Here is a 25,302-nt window from a genome sequence, read left to right on the forward strand (position 1 = left end):
GGCCTTGGTTGTAGCCCAGCTTCTGCTGTTTAATTTGACATATAATATGATTTGATATATAATACTATATTCTTTCATAATTAGTGCAGTGGTGGCTCTGTGATTGTTCCGCATGTCTTAACAACTTTGGTTTTGAGTAAAGGATAGTGGACAGGTGAGGGTCTAATGGCGCATTTCCACTAGCACGGCTCGGCTTGATACGGCTCGGCTCGGCACAGCTCGGCTCGGTTTGGTTGTGTTTCCATTACAACTGAGTATCACTAGTGCCGCCGTGACGTCATTTACACGGCGCCGAGCAACGCTCTAAACTCTGTAAATATATAACTTTAGCAACATTTGAAACATTTTCAGGCGAGAAAGTAGTCGTTTAGATCCCCAACGTGTTGAAAATCGGACAAAATACCAGCTGTTTACAATTTTGTTTCAACGAAGTCGGCGTTACTAAAGCTAGCCGTAGTGGGCAACGCACTTCCGGTTATTTTCACAAAATAAAATACCCGTTGCCTTTTATCATAAGGAAAGCCATTACGATAGAATTGGTGCTTTTACTTTGTAAACAGGAAGTGAACCTACCCTCGCTGTAGCTAGCTTTAAACCGCCGTTTTGACTGCTCTTGTCCCATTAACGGCATTTAACCGTTCAATATGCCTTACCGGAGAGTCTTGCCAGCTCTGAGATCGGCCTGGTTCATTGTAAAACATTTATTTATTGATGTGAATGGTGTTTTCTGTGCGTACAGACCCCAAGGCAGTGCTGCTCTTGTGTCTAACCACAAACAAACTTCTGCTACAGCCACAATTGTTAGATTTCATCAATGAGACCAACATTTATCCCCTAAAAAGAGTTTAACCAGCCGGTGGTAAACCTCTAAAAGCCATCGGGTAAGTTAATTAGCCCCGGGGTGACGATGGTAGGCTGGCCGGCGTAGCACGTCAGGAGCCGGGCTGCTGCCTCTATGTCGCGGTCGCTGCTCGGATCTGGAGCTTCACTTCTCCGAAAAATATCGGGGCAAACTTATAAACAGCCGTCGTTTGGATAAACTAACCGCACACTGGGGGTCTAAACAGTTACTTTCTCGCATGAAAAAATATTAAAACTTAATAAAGTCACGTAGGTAATAACCATGGATGTATTATATTAACAGGCTTCAGCAGGAACATTTCTGTTGTCGGTCGTCGCGCGGTTATGACGCTTCCAGTGACGACACTCATCGGCCAATCAGTGGAAGGCAGTCGGCTGACGTCACGTTTTAGTAACGCTTCGGCTCGCTTGGAACCAGGGCTGAGGTGATACCAAAAGTGTACCTGGTTGCAGGTACTGCGTGCTAGTGGAAACACGCAAATAGCGCGGCGAGCCGAGCCGTATCGAGCCGAGCCATGCTAGTGGAAATGCGCCATAAAATAACTAAAGTAGGCACAACAGCAGTGTCAGTCTCTAGGCTGTACTACTGCTTGTTTAATGCTCAGGGCCAAGTGGACAGTCATGGGAATCTGCAGTGAGCCATTTCCCAAGCAGGGAAGGGAGAAGTAGCAACAAAATAATAGAAATTTAACATGCACACAGACACAATGAAAGTAACCCATAAAGCACATAGGCAACAACCACAACAATGTTGACCCTTTAACTTGTAATACATTTTAACTCAATGATTTTAAAAGCAGCAGAATAGAAAAGCTTTTTGTTAACCCAGTCTGGTCCATTATCAGAGGAACAGCCACAGATGTAGCTATAGGTGTCTGAATAAACGTCTTTACTGAAATGAATAGGCTAATTCATCGAAAATATGGGATGTCTGAAACCACACAGCTGCCCCGCGGCCCTGCAACACACATCACTGCAATACACAACCTGGGAGGGACATCAACCTGCACAGTCTATGAGCAGGACAGATGGAGGTCAAATCAAGATCCATATCAACTGTGGGCAGGACAAAACCACTTCTCCCAATAGGGGGAGGCAGAGCGCTACGTAATCTGCTTTTTAATGGGCTTCTTCTGGCACTGTGCCAACTAATTCAAACTGAATAATAATAAAAAAACATGCAATAGGACAGAAACTATCAAGACAAGGTATGAAGATTAAATGTATAAAGATATTTGAATGACAAGTGTTTTAAACTCATCTCGCCCCGGTCCGGCGAGAAGTCAAAGCCCCCATGGGTTCAAACACATTGGAGTCTCCCGTAGGTCCAGGACACGCTACAGAAACACCTGCCAGTACAGAGCTGGAAGACGAGGTAGCAGCGAATGTGCGTTTGAAAAGACACCATGGTCACGACTGAAGCTCTCAGAGACCAACAGGAAAGGCGCTACCTTCAGGAGGTGTAGAGCACTCGCGCGACACGGCTCCCTGACCTAACGGTCTTCACTGCCGGTAAAAGTTGGGAGCAGCACCTTCCCGCCATTGGGCCACAGCAACAGTCTCTCACTCCGTCCAGCTGCCTTCTTGACATCGTTTTCCAGCCTATTTTCCCGCCTCACCTGCTGACACAGGTGAGTGTGATAAGGCCCCTTAGCCTGCTCCCCACACAGGTGAACATCATCAGTCATCAGTTCTCCCAGAAAACTCTCCCGGAAGTTCACAGGGAGAGAAAACACTCCCAATGAGACAATGAGCTAGATTTTTGCATCTTTATGTATTTTTTGAGTGTCTTTTTTTCGTCATTGTGTGTCTGACATTTTGAGTCTTTGTCATTGTCTCTCATGTCAGTTTGTGTATCTTTCTCATTTTTGACTCACTTGTGATTTCTTTAATCTATGTGGTCATTTTATTTCTTTATTTGGTCATTTTGTCTTTCTTTGGGATTGACTGCCATCTCTGTGTTACCATTTTTGTGTTTATTAACTCAGTCTATGTCTTTCCAACAAGAAATATTATAGTTCAAATTGTTCCTGGTCCATAATTTCTTCTGTTCTGTTGCTTCCTGGTTGTTCATGCAGTCATGTGACTGACTTTAAAATATAAACAGGACTTTAAAGTATGAACAAGAATGACAATTTCAACTCAGAACTTGGAAGGTAACGTTTATTTCACAAGCATCATTTTGATGACAGACACGTGTTACTGCTACTGTACAGGTGTTGTGCGGGAGAGACATCAGCTCCAATATACTGTAGGCTAATCAATGTTTGATGGCAGGAATCATCTCCCATATGTTTCTTGTGCATCTGGCAGCTTTGTTCTAGTTGTACATGGACATGTCGGACCACTGAAGAAAAAGGAGAAAGATATTGTTAGCACCATCAGGTTGAAACACGTTTACACACAGGACATATGATGTGGACATAAAATATGATGTATTGTTGATTTATGGTAAAACAACATAGCAGACTGTGATGTAAAAGAAACTTTGCCTACACCTCAACCCTATTTGTATTTTGACACTGCAGTATAGTTAATTTGACATGGATATTTCTGCATTATGTCATTTCTGTGAAATTGGATATTTATAGACTTGCCTCATCCCAGGTCAGGGTGATCACTCCATCAGATGATCTTTCCTTGAAAGTGCCTGTAATAGAAAACAAACCACAGATGTCTCATCAGTGCTATGTATTTGACTTTGCCCTGGCACTGTTTGGGCGCTGATTTCTCAAAATGATGTGTGGTTTAGACAGTGATGTCATTGAATGTTGCCATGGTACTCACCTGAAGACTTGTCCAGGCGCAACATGAGAGTAATGAACTCCTCCATGGAGGTGGAGGAATAGCCGGTGTAGCGGAACATCATCACCCTCACCAAGCTGTCGCTCACATCCATCCCTGGTACAAACACAAGAAAAAATGGGATGGTTGTCTACTTGATGCATTCTCTCTTCTTCTATTGGAAATAAGGAGAGGTGAAGTGATTTGGTCAAGTTTAATTACACTGATAAAAAGTGTTACCTGCGGACTGAATTGCCTTTGTGACTTCATAGTCAGACAGGGTTCCATTCCTGTTCAAGTCAGCACGATTGAAGATTTGCTGCAAAAAACATGAAGCTACCTTTAGAAACTAAGAGCAGTTGTTGTTTTTCGTTATTAACCATGAGGGAAATAAGATGAAACACATATTTTCTCATCATGACCACGTTGGCTGTGTTACCTTAAATTCATTGATCTTCTTCCAGAGAGCAGAGAATTCAGTGAAGGTCATCCTCAGGTTTCTGTCTGTCTGTGGTGCAGGTTAGGGACCTTACATCAACATGTGATGACAAACAATTTCACTGCGGACAAGGGACTAGGGTTTTAATTTGACTGTAGCATGACAATGATTGGGAGAGTAGAGTAAAACACTTGTTTACTCAAGGATACATCCACTGAAGCGATCATGCTCCTGCAGGTATCAAGTCCAAAGCCGTAGCGGCTTCCTGTGAATCGGAGGGAATGAGTCACATGAAATGGAAGAAGAAGTTGAATGTTGAGCTCATGTGATATGAATCCACTCACCATGAGGGAAGTTGTTCTTGAGGAGCTTCTGCAGCTGGTAGGAACTCAGCTCGCCGTTCTGACAACAGATACAGACACAACAACTGTGATCAACTGGTGTCGGAGAGAGTGAAGAAAAGGATGAGTGGAGAGACAGAGGGAAGACACCACACCTGATCGGCGTAGCGGTTGAACAGGGCACGGGCGGGATCCGTGTCATTGTCTTCACCCGTGGGGATCTTAAAGAAAACAAAAGGTTTCTGATCGTCACCAACATTGTTCCCACAAGTTAACGGACCAGACTCAAAGCCACACTTTTATTTCATACCGAGGGGAGAACCCGTGACTCCTCCTTGTGATCATCATCATCGTCATGATCGTGATCGTGATCATGATCATGATCGTCATCTTCATCGTGTCCATCGTGGGGGCTGGATGCAGAAAGGAACATGTTAAACAATAGACTCAAGCCTAAAACAACAACCGTACCTGTCTGTTATAACTCTTTTTCATTGAATCGACCTTCATACTGTTGAATCCAACACTGATTCAAAATGCTCATTTTAGTGTGAATGTGTGATAGTATCAGTATCTTAATCAGTCCCCTTGTTTAGGAATATAAATTTCCATTGGATCAAATCTTTACCTGATCTTGACGTCAGACTTGGTGTAGACGCTGAGGACAAACTCTCCAGACATGTAAGGCTTCATGGTGGAGGGGACGATCACATACTCTCCAGGCACCAGACTGTGCATCTCAATCAGATCCCTCTCGTAGGTGTACATCTGTGTTGTTTTCATTGGCCCATTTCTTTTGAAGAAGTCTCTACCCAGTTTTCCCGCTGGGGTCTGGAAGCACAACAAACCTTGTTTAATGGCATAAAATTGTTTCTTCACTATCAAATTGCTTTGTTCAAGTGATGTGTTTTGTGTTCACAGCTGGAGATGATGCTTGTTCTTACCCCTGGTGGAACCTGTTGGAGGTGAAATATGAAGAGGAATGTCATTATAAAGTTTTCAAATCAGTCAAAACATTTCACAGGATTAATTGTTCATCTTTATCTTGTTACATCATTTCCATACTTGCATTTCGTATTATCAAGTCTGGGTGCATACCTTGACGACACTAAGTCCAATTGGGTGGGAGCGTCTATCCTTGCGATTCTCCCCCTGCTGAGGTTTCTGCATCAGAGAAAGCAGGATGTTTTTGTCTTCCTTCTCCTCCTTGTTGATGATGTTCACCTGGATGCGATACTGAGGATTGGTGGCAAAGGTTGCTGCAGGTAAAGAGAAACATCAAAAATGCAGATGAGAGTAGTGCTTTGTTTGTTCCTTTAGGAAAAGTTAAAAGCAAGACAAAACAGACAACTTGTTGTTGTTATTACTACGTAAAGGTAAAATAATAACTGAATTGAACTCACAGTTAGAGTAACTGCCTCCTGCAGTGCTCCCTGACACCCAGCTGCCATCATAAACCATGCACTGCCACTGGCACTTGAGGTCACCATCAATGAAGTTGGGGTTCTCGCAGCAGATGGACACCATGTTGAAATAGTGACAGAAGTCCTCCAATTCCATCCTGAGAGACAAAGTTGAGCACATTAGCACAAGGGGAAGGCCAGATGAGGAATGAAACCTCAGCAACACTACATCCAGTGTCTGAAACTCTGGCTGTGTTTATTTTCAAGAAAACATCATATCTACCAGAACTCTCCATCATCACGATCAGCAAACTTTTCCCGATCCTCCTGTCTTGCTCCATCCCACATATCTGACCTGAGCACAATAGGAAAAGAAATGAATGAATTCCATATATTAAAACTAAAGATACTGTATGTAGGCTGTTCCAAAAGAACATAACCTGTCATAAGTTTGTTTTTTTCATATTATGCACTGTCGGTTGGACGTGTGATCGACTTACTTGTCACTCCACTTCCCATTCCACTCTGTTTTACCCCAGGGGTTCATTACTCGCACCAGCTGCTTTTTGGAGCCGTAATACTCCACCTGAAGATAAAATGATCAGTTGACAATTGAAGTGAAACCTTCCTAACACAGGCAATACCAAATGAATACTGACAGCATCTCAGCAGCAAAGCATGAGCTGTGTACATCAGCACACTTCCTACCTCAGTGACAGCTGTGACAGAGTAGGCATGTGCATCCACCAACCCGGTGTTGGCCACAGTGTTCACAATGCGACCCTGAAATGAACAAGACCACAAATCAGTTCGATGTTCTTCTTTCTTCTTTAATTTTCTTCTTGAATTTGTTTCTTACCCCTTTAGGAGCCGTCCCACAGCAAATCATGGACCGGCAGCCAGTGCCTCTGCTCAGCTGCTGCCACAGCTCTTCATCGTGTCCATAAGTGTGGGAGTCTCCTAGTTCATAAGTCATGTGCACACCTCCACTGAAATCCTTGCAGGCCTCTGATGGCAGTCCAGCACTCATGTCTGCGTATGAACCACACACCCTGAGGGACACAGACAAAAAGAAAGAGACATCATCATCATTTGACATCTGGACTCTGGAATTTGTGCCACAGCTGTGAACATTTGCACTCTTTAGGGTGACTGGTACGTACTTGGCGTATGCTTTCTCCAGCAGAGGAACCCAGAACTCGTTTCCTTGATTGCAGTGCACAGACAGCAACTTGCCATTCAGAGTTGGCAGGCTGTCGTCAATGACAACATCCACCCATTTGCCAAACCTCCAGAACTGTCATAGACAGAGCAGGTGAGAGTTACAAGTTTGTTGATGAATGCAGTGCACTGATAAACTCACATCTGCATGCATCATTATATCTTTACCCTGAAGTGAAAGATTCCTGCATATTTCTTGAAGGACTGGTCCATGGGAACAACCTGAGCCATCAGATGTTTCTGGAACGTCAGAGCAGAAATTGCAGCCAGAAACCAGCAGTTACCTGGCGAAGGGGAAAGGAGAAAAGGTTTTTCAAGCATTGCTAACTATAGTTCAGATCTTCCATTTACACAGCTTGTTCATCTTTTTGTGGCCTTCAACTGAACCCCAGAAATCCTTGCTTACCCACAAAGCCTTGACCAAAGTCAAAGCGTGAGGTTCCCTTCTGGCAGAAAGTTGGCTCATCGCTGTTGTTCTGTTTCTTCAAGAGGTCCTGGACAGACAATGGAGGAAATGACGCAAATATGATTAAGATGCAAATTTTAAAATATAATCATAGGCTATTTGTTCCTCTTCTGTTTGAATGTGATCTATTAAAATATAAGTATTTTACCGCTGGACGAAGCCACTCCACTTCATCCTCCTGCCAGCTGGCCAGACCCAGATCCCCCAGAGTACGCAGGTTAGGAGGGAAGGTGCGGTCCACAAAGAGGCTCCTTCTGCTGAGGTAGCTGTCCTTCAGCTGAGCAAAGTCTTGGTGGTTGAACCTGGCAGGGTTGGAGGAGCTCCCCTCGCTGCCATCCGGGTAGCGCAAGTTAATGATGGAGGTGCATTCAGACATCTTGATGAGAGGGTTTGTGGAGACTCTGAGGCACAAGGACAAAGACAAGATTAAGAGACTTCTGAAATCTGAAGTGAAAAATGCAGTATTCCTCAGAGTTGAGTGGAGATAGTTACCAAGAGACGGCTGTAACCAACTGCTGCAAGAGGAGTCACTTGGAGTGGCCAAGTCTGGTCTGTGCAGTGGACCGTCCCTCACTTATATACACATTGTGTTACATAAGACTGGAGTTGGACCCACCCCCAGTAAAGAGAAGACACAAACAATGATGAGATGCTGAGAGAGTTTTGCACAAGAAAACCAGTTTTCCAGTTTAAATCTCCTCCTCCTGTCATCTCAGCTCTGTTTGGTATGACAGACATGTTCTGTCTGCTCAAGGCAAAAAAGAAAAAAAGAAGGTGGTATGTTGACATGTGGTTAATAACCAGAGGTGACTACTGATGCTGCAGTTCATCTCTTGTTCATCTTTGTGCTTTTTCTTTAATGTTGAGACTGTGTTTGTGTCCACTGTTACAATAAAGGGAAGAAATTTCATTGTACTAAATCACAATAATGATGGCTGTCAGGCCATCATCGTAAATAAGAACTCATTCTTAATTATTCTGCCTGGTTAAATAAAGGTTAAATAATAAAAAAAGATCTATCGTGAGCCTTAAATGTAAATTGATACTTTCAGTTCTTCTTCTGACATAAGTATGTAAACTTGAATGAGTGTTTTTTTCATGTTTAATGTCACTGAAGTGAACATGACTGTTTTTTTGGTTTACAAAGTTAAATGTGAAAAGAAAACATACACAGAAATGAAGATAATCTACCGTTAGAAAATCTACATATTTTAATTTAAAGCAACATCTCCATTTTCTAATCGTTCATTATTTCTAAACATAGGAGAAGGAGACTCCTGTTAAGAAGCTTAATTATATAAAACATATTTCTATATGAAGAAAAAATAAACTGAGATTTGATGATCAATGTCATGCTATACTTGACTTTTCTGGTTTGGTGTTTTTAAAACCCCTGCAGCGAGTTGCTTGTAAAAGGGGGTTTGACAAGTATTCAGAAAATTGCTGCTTGCTCCATGACCATGGTGGGTTTAGGGAAATTTGCCCATGGCAAAATTTTCTTCAGCAAACTGTCACGCACTTAAAGACCTGCAAGAAGAAAGGAATGAACAACAATGAAGTAATTTGAGATTTTGTTAAGTGGCCATGTGACGCGTTTAAAGACTAACCCTTTTACTAAATGTTTCATCAGTAGAAATTACATTGAGTGAGCATGAAGAAACTGTTTGCTATGACATGATAGTGTTTGGAGTAGAGGGATTGTAGCGCCTCCTTTTCTGTCTTTTCTCTTTCCCTCTGTTTTCAAAAATTGGTGGACTGGTTTTTCATGAGAGATGTAAGAGGTGTGGTTAAGCGGTGCTGAGGTGGAGATGACCTCACTTGGAGAGGCGTGTGCCTCCTGCCCCTGAAATCACGGGAAATAGATTTCACCTGGGGGCTGAGGGAGAGTCGGGGGGAACGCCACGCTGAGGCTGCCACACGTGGAAGCCGTGAGTGAAATTCAAGGCGGAAGACACCGACTCGACGCGCCGCACCTTATTCTCAGAGGAACCAGCCTCATACACGAGGAAGACCCATTCACCGTCAAACTCTGAACTGAAAACGAAGACGGGGCTCACCGCTCCGGAGAGAGCACTGGTCTGGGCTGGCGGCAGTGTCGTCCGGGAAGACCAGCTAACTCTGGTAGGCCGACTCACCTCCACACTGTTCTCTCGATGAAAATCAGTCCATCTTCGTTCCTCCCCTGTTCTCTTCCTACTCACACTCCAGGTTAGGATTAGCACTGGTTATGTTTAACATAAATCTCCCTAGACCCACTAGTCCGTAACATATTTGGGGGCTCGTCCGGGATTCTCTTGAAGTTAGAGAGTTACATCCAAGCAGCCTGTTTGCGAGAAGAGGCACAAGTTGTTTTCAGCTCCTTAAAAGCCGTATGTTGCTAGGTTTAGCGGTAGGCCACGGACATACGGCTACGGGCAGAGTAGCTGCACGGTGTGGTCTCTTCGTTTCAAAACAGATGTTTGTGTATGTGTAACGGAGGTCCGCGGGTGTGCCACAGTCACAAGGTACCAGTAAGGAGAAGTGACAGGTTGTGGCGGTAGCGGTACTGGAAGTACACTCACTCACCCATAAAAGACGTGCTAACCAATTTGTCAAGCGGTTGTCAACCTCTTGGCGAAACAGTTGCGGGAGGTCGCGGGTTTGATCCTCACTCAGGGCAAGTCCGAACCAAACAACATCGGTCACTTATGTATGCAAAACTAAGCTAAATTAGGGCATTTACTGCGTGCGTTTAGGTTGAAAACTGGGGTGCCTGTTTACAGATTGATGGTAATTGCGGTTTGGTTTGGCGGATAGCTTTGGCTCGTTGTGGCTTGTGTTTCGGTGGGTAACGTTAACATTATTGAAGTGTGTCGGTTTGTGGTTCATGGACGCTGGGTGTTCATGGGGTTCATGTTTGTATTTGGTTCCAGTAATTTAGGGAGCTATGAGTTGTCTCCCTTTTGATGGTTACAAGTTTGTATGGCTATTTTGGAGTAACGTTTGGTATGTGACTTTTTGTGTGGTACGTTCGTTGGGTAGTTCGGTTGCAGCTTAGGTGTAAGTTGGCAACATTTTGTGTAGCAGTGGCTACAGTGTGTGACCTCTTTTGTGTTGTGCTGTTGCAGTCCACTTTTGGTTGAGTCACTTGTGTGTTACTGTTTACTTAGTTGTGGCTTTGTTTGGACCTTGTGTACGTCTCTCCATAGATCAGTGGATCTTTGTGTGATGGAGTTGACTTAGTGAATTATAAGGTCTGTGTCTGTTGGTTAATGGCAGACTGCTTGGTGGCCATTTTGTGTCGTCGCAGTGGCAGTTCACTTTGTTCAGGTGTGTGTTTGCTAAATGCAACTACTTTGTGTGACCCATTAGTTTGTGGCTCCACTCGATTTTTGTTTGGTCACCTCTGGATTACAGTGACATATATGGACGACGTGGTTTGTTACAGTGCTTCATGGTCTGACCATATGGAACATATTAAACAGCTGTTTGACTGTCTTAAACAAGCAGGGCTGGTAATCAACTTGCCTAAATGTGAGATTGGGAAAGGGCAGGTCACATATTTGAGGCACCAGGTGGGTCAAGGCTCTGTTAGACCTAGGACTACCAAAGTGCAGGCCATTTTGGATCTTTCTGTCCCAAAAACAAAGCGGCAGCTAACGCGCCTGTTCGGAATGTATGGCTTCTATAGACGTTTTGTTCCAAACTTTGCAGCTGTGACGTCATCACTAACAAACCTGCTGAAAAAGGGAGTCAAGTTGAGCTGATTAGCAGATTGTCAGAAAGCTCTTGAGGGGGAGCATACATCAGTCCGACTGGCCAAAAGTCCTACGGCTCATTTCTCCGACTACCCATTCTACAGTGTTAAGGTTAGGTTTAGGGTAAGGTTAAGGGTTAGGGCTACTTAAGTCGGAGAAATGGGAGGTCGGACTAATGGACGCAAAAATAAAGAAATGTATGGTCGGAGAAATGGGTAGTCGGACAGACGTCATGCGCCCGCTCTTGAGATGGTTTAAGCTATTTTAGCTAGTGAACCGGTACTGGTTGCTGTTGGAGTGGGGGCAGTGTTACTGCAGACTTATGTGTCAGGTATAGACAGGCCCGTGGCATATTTCTCTAAGAAACTGAATCGCCATCAGAAGCGATATTCCACCATTGAGAAGGAGGCCCTGGCCCTGGTTCTCGAAGTTCAACACTTCGAGGTTTATGTTTCCAGTGCTGGAGGGGATCTGGTGGTCCTCACTGACCATAACCCACTAACATCCCTGGCAAAGTTCAAGACATCTAGTCAGAGAGTGTTTCGTTGGAGCTTAATCTTGCAACCATATAACTTGACCGTGGTGCATTTGCCAGGCAAAGACAATGTCATTGCAGACGCCTTGTCAAGGGGGTGAGCGTATTAGTAGTTGTGTAGGTGAAAAGTTTTGCAGTGCATCATTTTTGACACTTAAAGCAGATATCAGTGGAATGTTTTTGTTAATATAAGTCCTAAATAGTCCTATTTTCCGTCAGCAATCACTTACATGAAGTATTTCAGCCTAAACACGAGTCTCTCCGTCACTCTGCTCTGCTGTAACCCGAGGAGAAAATTTTCCTTGTGGGATACAAGTGTTATCCAATGAGGAGAGAGAATGGCATGAAGGGCTGTGTGTGCAGCCAAGGGATGCGCGTGAATGTGGTGACGTAGCACGAGGACCAATTGATGCCTGACAAGGGCGGGGGCTGCTAACTCATGGTGCGTTCAAAGAAACTCGTACTTTGTGTTTTTCCTTCCTGTGAAGTCATACCAGTTCGATCTGGTACGAGTTCACGGGTCGGAAGTTACGAGTGGCCGTTATAGGGAACTTTCACAGACAACAGGATGGTAAAAACACGAGCTACGGGTTACCTGGAACGCTACCAAGTCGTAGTTGTGACTTGAAGCTGTAACTTACGGTTTCAAAAGCCTGCCTTGAACGCAGCATTAGCCGAAACGGCCGCGAAGCTGATATCTGCTTTAACGTATTGGGGTTAAAAGACTTATTAGACGTTTGCGTCATCTTTCAAATGGATAGTCGGAATCCCTGTGTGTTGTAATATTGTGATGTCTGATGTGATGTATGACGTTTTAAGAAAATGAGGAAAATTATTATAAAAAGGATAAACAGAATAATAATAGGAAAAAAAAACAAATGGGGTGAATTTGGGTTGTTTTTTTTGTTGCAGGGGGGGAGGAATGTTCGGAGTAGAGGGATTGTAGCTCCTCCTTTTCTTTATTTTCTCTTTCCCTCTGTTTTCATAAATTGGTGGACTGGTTTTTCATGAGAGATGTAAGAGGTGTGGTTAAGCGGTGCTGAGGTGGAAATGACCTCACTTGGAGAGGCGTGTGCCTCCCGCCCCTGAAATCACGGGAAATAGATTTCACCTGGGGGCTGAGGGAGAGTCGGGGGGAACGCCACGCTGAGGCTGCCACACGCGGAAGCCGTGAGTGAACGCCACGGCGGAAGGCGCTGACTAGACGCGTCGCACCTTATTCTCCGGGGAACCAGCCTGATACACGAGGAAGACCCATCCACCGTCATTCTTTTAAAAACTCGTATCACATATCACGAATAAGGATTTTTTTTTTAAATTGAGTAAAGGATCCAAGTAGACAGGTGAGGGTCTAAAAGCAGGCACAACAGCAGTGGTGGTCTCTGGGCTGTACTACTCCTGCTTGTTTAATGCTCAGGGCCAAGTGAACAGTCATGGGAATCTGCAGTGAGCCATTTCCCAAGCAGGGAAGGGAGAAGTAGCAACAAAATAATAGAAATTTAACATGCACACAGACACAATGAAAGTAACCCATAAAACACATAGGCAACAACCACAACAACATTGACCCTTTAACTTGTAGCCTAATACATTTTAACTCAAGGTTACGAGGTTTTTCGCTACAGAAAAGCTACCAGCACCTTTGTTAACCCAGTCTGGTCCAGTGGCCTATCAGAGGAACAGCCACAGATGTATAGGTTTCTGAATAAGCGTCTTTACTGAAATTAGTTGGCAAATTCATTGAAAATATGGGATGTCTGAAACCACACAGCTGCTCGCTCCATGGCCCTGCAACACACATCACTGCGATAGCCTACACACCCTGGGGGGGACACTGCGCAGTGGGCCTGCACATCTACTTGCACACAGCAGCACAGAGGGAGCTCATTATCAAGATCCACATCAATAATAGTCCAGGCAAAATAGCGTTTTCCGACAGACTAATTGTCACAGAAGGTTTTTCACCATCCATCATTTCTATGAGGTGTCTAGAACAACATACTAAAAGTCCTAAGAAATCCTAGTTGGGGAAATATGTTTAATTCTTATCATTATTTACTGTATAAAGTCTATGGTGCCGACAACAATACAACCCAATGGGGCTATTTTTTCCCTTTACTCCTATCACAATGAAACTTTACACAATGAAAGTATCCATGAAATGTAACATTTTTTGTATTACAAGTTTCTTTGAAAATTAATTTGAATATGCAAATGAGCCTTACACTAATCAATGCCCAAAATACACCCGAAGAGGCTTCTTTTTTTCCTTTACTCCTACCACAATGAAACTTTACACAATGAAAATAGACATTAAAAGTAACATATTTTGTATTACAAGTTTCTTGGAAAATGAATTTGAATATGCAAATGAGCAATACACTAATGGAATATGCCCAAAATACACCCGAATAGGCTTCTTTTCTTCCTTTACTCCTACCACAATCACACTTCACACAATAAAAGTATACATGAAAAGTAACATTTCTGTATTTCAAGTTTCTTGGAAAATTAATTTAAATATGTAAATGAGCTCAACACTAATTGACTTATGGTCAAGAAGCCATAAAGCCACAAGCAGCAACAGGGGCCAAATAAGTAACACATTCATGTCCATTCAATAAGTTAACCTATGCACTGAGTGCTGTCACTTGCCACACTTGACTTATGCATACATGTCACTTGCCACACTTAAAAGACCTATATTGACCGTAAGAATTAATTGCACAGTCTTGTCTCCAGTTGCTTTCTAAATTATTTCTTTTAAATTAGCGAACAAGCCTTACCTAACGACTTTCCTCCCAGTTTGCAGAGAACATCAGAAGAAAGTCAGAATTCATCAAAGTCGTTTCAACGACGTGTGTGATGTTATATTAAATATGCTGTTATGTTCAACAACATATGAACGGGACTAAGAACTAAGTTATTTGGCCCATGTCTTTGCTGCTTGTGGCTTTATGGCTTCTTGACCATAAGTCAATTAGTGTTGAGCTCATTTACATATTTAAAATTTATTTTCCAAGAAACTTGAAATACAGAAATGTTACTTTTCATGTATACTTTCATTGTGTGAAGTGTGATTGTGGTAGGAGTAAAGGAAGAAAATAAGCCTATTCGGGTGTATTTTGGGCATATTCCATTAGTGTATTGCTCATTTGCATATTCAAATTAATTTTCCAAGAAACTTGTAATACAAAATATGTTACTTTTAATGTCTATTTTCATTGTGTAAAGTTTCATTGTGGTAGGAGTAAAGGAAAAAAATAAGCCTATTCGGGTGTATTTTGGGCATATTTGATAAGTGTAAGGCTCATTTGCATATTCAAATTAATTTTCAAAGAAACTTGTAATACAAAAAATGTTACATTTCATGGATACTTTCATTGTGTAAAGTTTCATTGTGATAGGAGTAAAGGAAAAAAATAGCCCCATTGGGGTGTATTTTTGTTGGCACCATAGACTTTATACAGTAAATAATGATGTGAATTAAACATATTTCCCCAACTAGGATTTCTTAGGACTTTTAGTATGTTCTTCTAGACACCTCATAGAAATGATGTATGGTGAAAAACATTCTGTGACAATTAGTTCTATTTTTGGGTCCAAAATGAGCTAAATTGCCTGGACTATAAGGACCACTGGAAACTGTGGGCAGGACAAAACCACTTCTACCAATAGGGGGAGGCAGAGCTCTGCATCTGCTTTTTAATGGGCTTCTTCTAGCACTGTGTCAGTTAATTAAAACTGAATTAAATAAATAACATGCACTCTAACATGCACTAAACTATCAAGACATGGTATATTTGAATGAGTGTTTTAAACTCATCTCACCCTGGTCTGGCGAGAAGTCAAAACCCCTGTGGGATCCAGGCACATTGGAGTCTCTCGTAGGTCCAGGACACCAGTACAGAGCTGGAGACAAAAGCTGACCAGCAGACGAGGTAGCTGCGAAATGTGCGTTTGAAAAGACACCACTGCTGAAGCTCAGAGACCAACAGGAAAGGCGCAACCTGCAGGAGGTGTAGAGCACTCACACGACCTATTGGTCTTCACTGCCGGTAAAAGTTGCGAGCAGCACCTTCCCGCCATTGGGCCACAGCAACAGCTGCAGACAAACGACATTTCCGTCTCTCACTCCGTCCAGCTGCCTTCTCGACATCGTTTTCCAGCCTCTTTCTCCTTCTCACCTGCTGACACGAGTGTGATAAGCCCCCTTAGCCTGCTTCCAACCAGTGTTGGGTAGTAACGCGTTATTAGTAGGCTAACGCTGTTACTTTTTTCAGTAACTAATTAACGTAACGCGCTGTTTTTTAAAATCAGTAACTCCATTTCCGTTACCAGACGCTGCGTTACTCCGTTCCTTTTGGTGAGGTTTTACAGCGGCACACACTTCCCATTACATTTTAGCGATCAATAAAGTTTAATTGAATTGAAAGAAAGACAGAGCACACTGCAACACTGTGAAAAACAAAGCGCTTGGTGGCCGCCATAGACTGTAAAAAGAAGGTGGCCGCCCTCTAGCGTCCCACACGTAATCAAACAAGCTCCATGAAGAGGACTGGACAGGTCAGGGCACGGCATGACGGCGAGCTAAGGTAACGTAGCTAACGTAGCATCCGAGACCGAAGATGTGTGCCAGTTCAGGCTGCAGCCCCTGAACTGGGACACAGCTCGAGTCACAGCGAGACACACACAAGCACCCACTCCACCTGAGCAGCAGCGGTATTGGAGTCCGACAGACGGACGCCTGAAACGGTAAACACAGTGATCACTCTGGGTAAACACAGCTGATCGATCGAAAAAAATTACCGCTGGAGTGAATTTAGTACTTTCCGTCATTAAATCAGGTTCTTGAACGTAACTGGGTCAAAGTAGTATCCTCAAGATGTTTGCAGTTCTGCCATGCTGCTGTAGGCTACATGCTGACATCATGCAGCATGATGATGATTATGATGGTAAAATTTTAAAGATAAAAAACGTTTTTTCATCAGCATCAGTACAGAACTGAAATGAGGTTAGAGGGGAATTCAATCAACCTTTATGTAATGGGAGCATTGGGGAAAAAAACGTTTGAAAGTAACGAAAAAGTTACTTTCTCAGTAATGCATTACTTTTTGGTTGAAGTAACTGAGTTACTAACTGAGTTACTTTTTTAATGAAGTAACTAGTAACTGTAACTAGTTACTATTTTTCAGTAACTAGCACAACACTGCTCCCAACACAGGTGAGTGTGATTAGCCTGCTCCCCACACGTGAACATCATCAGTCATCAGTTCTCCCAGAAAACTCTCCCGGAAGTCCATAGGGAGAGAAAACACTCCCTCACTACAGACTGAGACACTATAAGAGCTAGCTTTTTGCATCTTTATGTATTTTTTGAATGTGTCTTTTTTCGTCTTTGTCATTCAGTATGTTTACATGCAGAGCTTAATCGAGCTATGCTCAAAATTCGATTTTGGCGTCAAGTCGGACTTCTGTCCTTGTCTCAATATACATGCAACTGAGAAAATCGAACAACTGACGGGGTCCGCCCCCTCATGCGCCGTCACCTGTTGTTTCAGCGGGTTAATACGCCGCCTGTCCTGTTGACTTTTCTGTCACCTCGTAAAAAACTGAATATAAACAACTTAGTAAGCTTATTAATAAATTCTCAACTGCAGTTCCCGACCAGACGCGTCAGTCTGGGCCGGATTTACGCTGAGAATAGGATACGGGCTTCCTTTTTCCTCTCTCTCTCTCTCTCTCTCTCTCTCTAATAAAACAATCTGGCTGGTTGCGCTGTGTATGTGTGAAATGCATTGAATCTGCGCTGGCGTTGGTTTTTTTTTCTTTACTTTGCGGGGTTCGGGCGGCTTCTCTGCTCCACTTGGTGCCGTCTCTACGGTTGTGGAGCATGCGCACATGCATTGTCCAGTTATACTCCGACTAAGGTGTATACATGACGGAGAAAATCGAATTCCAATCGCATTATCTGGGTGTCTTAATCGGAGTTCTCAACTCCGATTTCAGTCGGACTGTTTACATGCACTTCAGTTGTCCAGTTATAGTCGGATTAAGGCAATAATTCGTTTTTTTCAAGTGTCATGTAAACGTACTGAGTGTGTCTCATGCCAGTTTGTGTATCTTTCTCATTTTTTCCTTGTTTTGTGATTTCTTAATCTTAGTGGTCATTTGATTTCTTTATTTGGTCATTTTGTCTTTCTTTGGGAATGACCACCATCTCTGCGTTACCATTTTTGTGTCAGTCCATGACTTTCCAGCAAGAAATATTAGCCTACAGTTTAAATAGTTCCTGCCTGGTCCATAATTTCTTCTGTTCTGTTGCTTCCTGGGGCCTCATTTATCATTGTGGATACACCTTTTTTTACGCCATTTTCCCCTCGTTTTGTGCGTACGCACTTTTCTCCGCCAAATTTGGGATCTATCAAGCCAAAACCTGACGGGGAAAAGTGCGGACATTTACACCTATTTTGACCCTGGCGTACGCCTTTTTTGAGGAAGAGGAGGAATTGGCGACACCGTTGCTGAGTCAGAGAACTGCAGTGTGAGAGGGAGAGAGGAGCGGAGTAAATTTAGAAGAGCACAGTAGGATTTTTTAAAGTAATTGTGGTAGTGGTGGACCGTTGATGCTGGCAATCCAACCCGCTCTATAATAACACTAGGCTTTATGTTAATTGATAAACAGAGCGCATTGTGGATTTTGCTTTTTTGATTAGGCTATGTGTGACGTCCGACAAGGATCAAACCATCCAAGTTTAAAAACACACCGGCAGCAGCACACACTGATCTGCAGCTACTGAGACTGTTATTATTCTGTCACCTGAGTTAACGAGGTGCACGTGTGTTTGGAGCTGACGAGAGGAGAGAATAAAGAGCGAGACAACGCGGCCCTGAGGAGGAACTGTGAAGGACTCAGCTGTAATGGAAAATGACCTAAACCGAGTCCAGTAGAGCTGTAACTGTGTAGTGGGAAGGCCTGCAAAGTAATGGTAACTATCGTCCTGCTTCCTACATTGTTTTAACATCTAGGTAAAAAGAAAAAAAAAAAAAAAAAAAAAGATTTTCTGGGATAAACGGGCAGATTACATAAGATTCTTCTTCTTTCTGCTCCCTTTTGTTGAGATTTGGGAGGTTTTTGTTTTTATTGTAGCTTATTAAAATGCAAGATCATTTTTCTGACTGATTTATTGCCCGTGTATCTGCTTTCGGAGAAGCGGAGAAGTTCCGCTTCTTTCCCCCGTCCTCCGCCGGTTGTCTCCGTTGTCACTTTGTTGTCACAAAAGTTGCTGCGCCACAGAGAGCACATGGCTAATTAAATATGCACGTGCTGACCATATATAGTTGTATATAGGCGTTCCGGGGGTGGAGTAAGAGGTGTGTTCACGTGTGCACCATTCTTGAGTCCTGTGTGATTTATTGCGGAGAGTTGTGCGTACGCACAGTTTGATTGATCTGAAAAAGGTGTAAATATTAGGGTGTACGCCATTTTCGTCTTTTCGCCTTACGCAAATATTTAGTAGCAGTTTTACACCCTCTTTGATAAATGAGGCCCCTGGTTGTTCATGCAGTCATGTGACTGACTTTAAAATATGAACAAGACTTTAAAGTATGAACAAGAATGACAATTTCAACTCAGAACTTGGAAGGTAACAACGTTTATTTTACAAGCATCATTTTGATGACAGACACGTGTTACTGCTACTGTTACAGGTTTTCTGCGGGAGAGACATCAGCTCCAATATACTGTGGTCAATGTTTGATGGCAGGAATCATCTCCCATGTGTCTCTTGTGCATCTGGCAGCTTTGTTCTAGTTGTACATGGACATGTCGGACCACTGAAGAAAAATAAGAAAGATATTGTTAGCACCAACAGGTTGAAACAACATGTGATGTGGACATAAAATATGATGTAGCCTATTGTTGGTTTATGGTAAACAACGTAGCAGACTGTGAGGTAAAAGAAACTCTACCTACACCTCAACCCTATTTGTATTTTGATACTGCACTATAGTTACTTTGACATGGATATTTCTGCATTGTGTCATTTCTGTGAAGTTGGATATCTTAGATTTAGACTTGCCTCATCCCAGGTCAGGCTGATCACTCCATCAGATGATCTTTCCTTGAAAGTGCCTGTAATAGAAAACAAACCACAGATGTCTCATCAGTGCTATGTATTCGACTTTGCCCTGGCACTGTTTGGGTGCTGATTTCTCAAAATGATGTGTGGTTTAGACAGTGATGTCATTGAATGTTGCCATGGTACTCACCTGAAGACTTGTCCAGGCGCAACATGAGAGTAATGAACTCCTCCATGGAGGTGGAGGAATAGCCGGTGTAGCGGAACATCATCACCCTCACCAAGCTGTCGCTCACATCCATCCCTGGTACAAACACAAGAAAAAATGGGATGGTTGTCTACTTGATGCATTCTCTCTTCTTCTATTGGAAATAAGGAGAGGTGAAGTGATTTGGTCAAGTTTAATTACACTGATAAAAAAGTGTTACCTGCAGACTGAATTGCCCTTGTGACTTCATAGTCAGACAGGGTTCCATTCTTGTTCAAGTCAGCACGATTGAAGATTTGCTGCAAAAAACATGAAGCTACCTTTAGAAACTAAGAGCAGTTATTTTTGTTTTTTTTACGTTATTAACCATGAGGGAAATAAGATGAAACACATTTTCTCACCATGACCACATTGGCTGTGTTACCTTAAATTCATTGATCTTCTTCCAGAGAGCAGAGAATTCAGTGAAGGTCATCCTCAGGTTTCTGTCTGTCTGTGGTGCAGGTTAGGGACCTTACATCAACATGTGATGACAAACAATTTCACTGCGGACAAGGGTTTTAATTTGACTGTAGCATGACAATGATTGGGAGAGTAGAGTAAAACACTTGTTTACTCAAGGATACATCCACTGAAGCGATCATGCTCCTGCAGGTATCAAGTCCAAAGCCGTAGCGGCTTCCTGTGAATCGGAGGGAATGAGTCACATGAAATGGAAGAAGAAGTTGAATGTTGAGCTCATGTGATATGAATCCACTCACCATGAGGGAAGTTGTTCTTGAGGAGCTTCTGCAGCTGGTAGGAACTCAGCTCGCCGTTCTGACAACAGATACAGACACAACAACTGTGATCAACTGGTGTCAGAGAGAGAGAAGAAAAGGATGAGTGGAGAGACAGAGGGAAGACACCACACCTGATAGGCGTAGCGGTTGAACAGGGCACGGGCGGGATCCGTGTCATTGTCTTCATCCGTGGGGATCTTAAAGAAAACAAAAGGTTTCTGATCGTCACCAACATTGTTCCCACAAGTTAACGGACCAGACTCAAAGCCACACTTTTATTTCATACCGAGGGGAGGACCCGTGACTCCTCCTCCTTGTGATCATCATCATCGTCATGATCGTGATCATGATCGTCATCTTCATCGTGTCCATCGTGGGGGCTGGATGCAGAAAGGAACATGTTAAACAATAGACTCAAGCCTAACACAACAACCGTACCTGTCTGTTATAACTCTTTTTCATTGAATCGACCTTCATACTGTTGAATCCAACACTGATTCAAAATGCTAATTTTAGTGTGAATGTGTGATAGTATCAGTATCTTAATCAGTCCCCTTGTTTAGGAATATAAATTTCCATTGGATCAAATCTTTACCTGATCTTGACGTCAGACTTGGTGTAGACGCTGAGGACAAACTCTCCAGACATGTAAGGCTTCATGGTGGAGGGGACGATCACATACTCTCCAGGCACCAGACTGTGCATCTCAATCAGATCCCTCTCGTAGGTGTACATCTGTGTTGTTTTCATTGGACCATTTCTTCTGAAGAAGTCTCTACCCAGTTTTCCCGCTGGGGTCTGGAAGCACAACAAACCTTGTTTAATGGTATAACATTATTTCTACACTATCAAATTGCTTTGTTCAAGTGATGTGTTTTGTGTTCACAGCTGGAGATGGTGCTTGTTCTTACCCCTGGTGGAACCTGTTGGAGGTGAAATATGAAGAGGAATGTCATTATACAGTTGTATAATTGTTAATCTTTATCTTGTTACATCATTTCCATACTTGCATTTCGTATTATCAAGTCTGGGTGCATACCTTGACGACACTAAGTCCAATTGGGTGGGAGCGTCTCTCCTTGCGATTCTCCCCCCGCTGAGGTTTCTGCATCAGAGAAAGCAGGATGTTTTTGTCTTCCTTCTCCTCCTTGTTGATGATTTTCACCTGGATGCGATACTGAGGATTGGTGGCAAAGGTAGCTGCAGGTAAAGAGAAACATCAAAAATGCAGATGAGAGTAGTGCTTTGTTACTCTAGGAAAAGTTAAAAGCAAGACAAAACAGACAACTTGTTGTTGTTGTTACTACGTAAAGGTAAAATAATAACTGAACTGGACTCACAGTTAGAGTAACTGCCCCCTGCAGTGCTCCCTGACACCCAGCTGCCATCATAAACCATGCACTGCCACTGGCACTTGAGGTCACCATCAATGAAGTTGGGGTTCTCGCAGCAGATGGACACCATGTTGAAATAGTGACAGAAGTCCTCCAACTCCATCCTGAGAGACAAAGTTGAGCACATTAGCACAAGGGGAAGGCCAGATGAGGAATGAAACCTCAGCAGCACTACACCCAGTGTCTGAAACTCTGGCTGTGTTTATTTTCAAGAAAACATCAAATGATCCAGTTTATCTACCAGAACTCTCCATCATCACGATCAGCAAACTTTTCCCGATCCTCCTGTCTTGCTCCGTTCCACATATCTGACCTGAGCACAATAGGAAAAGAAATGAATGAATTCCATATATTAAAACTAAAGATAATGTATGTAGGCTGTTCCAAAAGAACATAACCTGTCATAAGTTTGTTTTTTCATATTATGCACTGTCGGTTGGACGTGTGATCGACTTACTTGTCACTCCACTTCCCGTTCCACTCTGTTTTACCCCAGGGGTTCATTACTCGCACCAGCTGCTTTATGGAGCCGTAATACTCCACCTGAAGATAAAATGATCAGTTGGCAAATGAAGTGAAACCTTCCGAACACAGGCAATACCAAATGAATACTGACAGCATCTCAGCAGCAAAGTATGAGCTGTGTACATCAGCACACGTCCTACCTCAGTGACAGCTGTGACAGAGTAGGCATGTGCATCCACCAACCCGGTGTTGGCCACAGAGTTCACAATGCGACCCTGAAATGAACAAGACCACAGATCAGTTCGATGTTCTTCTTTCTTCTTTAATTTTCCTCTTGAATTTGTTTCTTACCCCTTTAGGAGCCGTCCCACAGCAAATCATGGACCGGCAGCCAGTGGCTCTGCTCAGCTGCTGCCACAGCTCTTCATCATGTCCATAAGTGTGGGAGTCTCCTAGTTCATAAGTCATGTGCACACCTCCACTGAAATCCTTGCAGGCCTCTGATGGCAGTCCAGCACTCATGTCTGCGTATGAACCACACACCCTGAGGGACACAGACAAAAAGAAAGAGACATCATCATCATTTGAAATCTGGACTCTGGTCTTTGTGTCACACCCGGGAACATCTGCACCCTTTAGGGTGACTTGGTACGTACTTGGCGTATGCTTTCTCCAGCAGAGGAACCCAGAACTCGTTTCCTTGATTGCAGTGCACAGACAGCAACTTGCCATTCAGAGTTGGCAGGCTGTCATCAATGACAACTTCCACCCACTTGCCAAACCTCCAGAACTGTCATAGACAGAGCAGGTGAAAGTTACAAGTTTGTTGATGAATGCAGTGCACTGATAAACTCACATCTGCATGCATCATTAAATCTTTACCCTGAAGTGAAAGATTCCTGCATATTTCTTGAAGGACTGGTCCATGGGAACAACCTGAGCCATCAGATGTTTCTGGAACGTCAGAGCAGAAATTGCAGCCAGAAACCAGCAGTTACCTGGCGAAGGGGAAAGGAGAAAAGCATTGCTAACTATAGTTCAGATCTTCCATTTACACAGCTTGTTCATCTTTTTGTGGCCTTCAACTGAACCCCAGAAATCCTTGCTTACCCACAAAGCCTTGACCAAAGTCAAAGCGTGAGGTTCCCTTCTGGCAGAAAGTCGGCTCATCGCTGTTGTTCTGTTTCTTCAAGAGGTCCTGGACACGACAATAGAGGAAATGACGCAAATATGAGTAAGATGCAAATTTTAAAATGTAATCATATTTGTTTCTCTTCTGTATGAACGTGATCCGTTAAAATATATTTGAAAGTATTTTACCGCTGGACGAAGCCACTCCACTTCATCCTCCTGCCAGCTGGCCAGACCCAGATCCCCCAGAGTACGCAGGTTAGGTGGGAAGGTGCGGTCCACAAAGAGGCTCCTTCTGCGGACGTGTCTGTCCTTCAGCTGAGCAAAGTCTTGGTGGTTGAACCTGGCAGGGTTGGAGGAGCTCCCCTCGCTGCCATCCCGGTAGCGCAAGTTGATGATGGAGGTGCATTCAGACATCTTGATGAGAGGGTTTGTGGAGACTCTGAGGCACAAGGACAAAGACAAGATTAAGAGACTTCTAAAATGTGAAGTGAAAAATGCAGTGTTCCTCAGAGGTGAGTGGAGATAGTTACCAAGAGACGGCTGCAACCAACTGCTGCAAGAGGAGTCACTTGGAGTGGCCAAGTCTGGTCTGTGCAGTGGACCGTCCCTCACTTATATTTAGTGTTACGTAAGACTGGCATTGGACCCACCCCCAGTGATGCGAAGACACAAACAATGATGAGATGCTGAGAGAGTTTTGCACAATAAAACCAGTTTACCAGAGTAAATCTCCTCCTCCTGTCATCTCAGGTTTGTTTGGCATGACATCAAGCCAAAAAAAAAAAAAAATAATAAGGTGGTATGTTGACATGTGGTTAATAACCAGAGGTGACTGCTGATGCTGCAGTCCACAATAATATAATTCCCATCATTTGTTCATCTTTGTGCTTTTTCTTTAATGTTGAGACTGTGTTTGTGTCCACTGTTACAATAAAGGGAAGAAATTTCATTGCACTGAATCACAGATCAATCGTGAGCTTTAAATGTAAATTGTTACTTTCCATTTTTCTTTTGACTCAAATGCATGAAACCATGTTTCATGGTCACTGAAGTGAACATGACTGTTTTTTTGGTTTAGAAAGTTAAATGTGTGTAATGTGCTGTATGCATCGCATTTTTCATTTTTTGTGGCAATGTTGTATGTATCATCCCTGTTAAATAAACATTAAAATAAATAAAACTGTTGAGCTTTGCAGCTTTTACTCGCACTTAACTCGGAGAATAAGCCGACAGGCAGAGATATTCTTTTGCTTCTTTAAGCGTGTTTATTCGAGACTAACACACACTCACATATTTCTTGTGTCATGGCGGAATTAACTTCCAGCTTCCCCAGTACAGAAAACAACACACTGGGTGTGGCTCAAACAAAATGTGATGACATAGCATGAGCCTCTGGCCTTTACACTTACGACTCACATTATTACACAGTCTTATGTGTGTGTATCATAACC

The 25,302-nt window shown here is 43.1% G+C and overlaps 2 protein-coding genes across 2 annotated transcripts; both read right to left on the reverse strand.

Moving 5' to 3' along the window:
• Positions 1-3,181: 3,181 nt before the first annotated feature.
• On the reverse strand, positions 3,182-11,744 carry LOC310996552 (calpain-2 catalytic subunit-like; the record flags this gene model as incomplete). Its single annotated transcript, XM_083985975.1, has 21 exons — positions 3,182-3,208; positions 3,459-3,511; positions 3,649-3,762; positions 4,429-4,486; positions 4,581-4,646; positions 4,736-4,838; positions 5,054-5,256; positions 5,370-5,381; positions 5,524-5,684; positions 5,829-5,986; positions 6,112-6,183; positions 6,329-6,414; positions 6,537-6,611; positions 6,688-6,880; positions 6,992-7,125; positions 7,218-7,333; positions 7,456-7,543; positions 7,664-7,916; positions 9,385-9,549; positions 9,651-9,708; positions 11,648-11,744. 21 exons carry the CDS (start codon positions 11,742-11,744, stop codon positions 3,182-3,184), a joined length of 2,292 nt encoding a protein of 763 aa, XP_083842101.1.
• Positions 11,745-19,596: 7,852 nt separating this feature from the next.
• Positions 19,597-24,265, reverse strand: LOC310996553 (calpain-2 catalytic subunit-like; the record flags this gene model as incomplete). The annotated part of the gene is made up of 18 exons (XM_083985976.1): positions 19,597-19,623; positions 19,869-19,921; positions 20,059-20,172; positions 20,838-20,895; positions 20,990-21,055; positions 21,145-21,238; positions 21,454-21,656; positions 21,770-21,781; positions 21,898-22,058; positions 22,199-22,356; positions 22,494-22,565; positions 22,710-22,795; positions 22,918-22,992; positions 23,069-23,261; positions 23,374-23,507; positions 23,600-23,715; positions 23,828-23,915; positions 24,038-24,265. 18 exons carry the CDS (start codon positions 24,263-24,265, stop codon positions 19,597-19,599), a joined length of 1,938 nt encoding a protein of 645 aa, XP_083842102.1.
• Between the last annotated feature and the right edge of the window lie 1,037 nt (positions 24,266-25,302).

Source organism: Trachurus trachurus (assembly GCF_905171665.1).
Source record: "Trachurus trachurus genome assembly, chromosome: 14".
NCBI classification, from domain to species: Eukaryota; Metazoa; Chordata; class Actinopteri; order Carangiformes; family Carangidae; genus Trachurus; species Trachurus trachurus.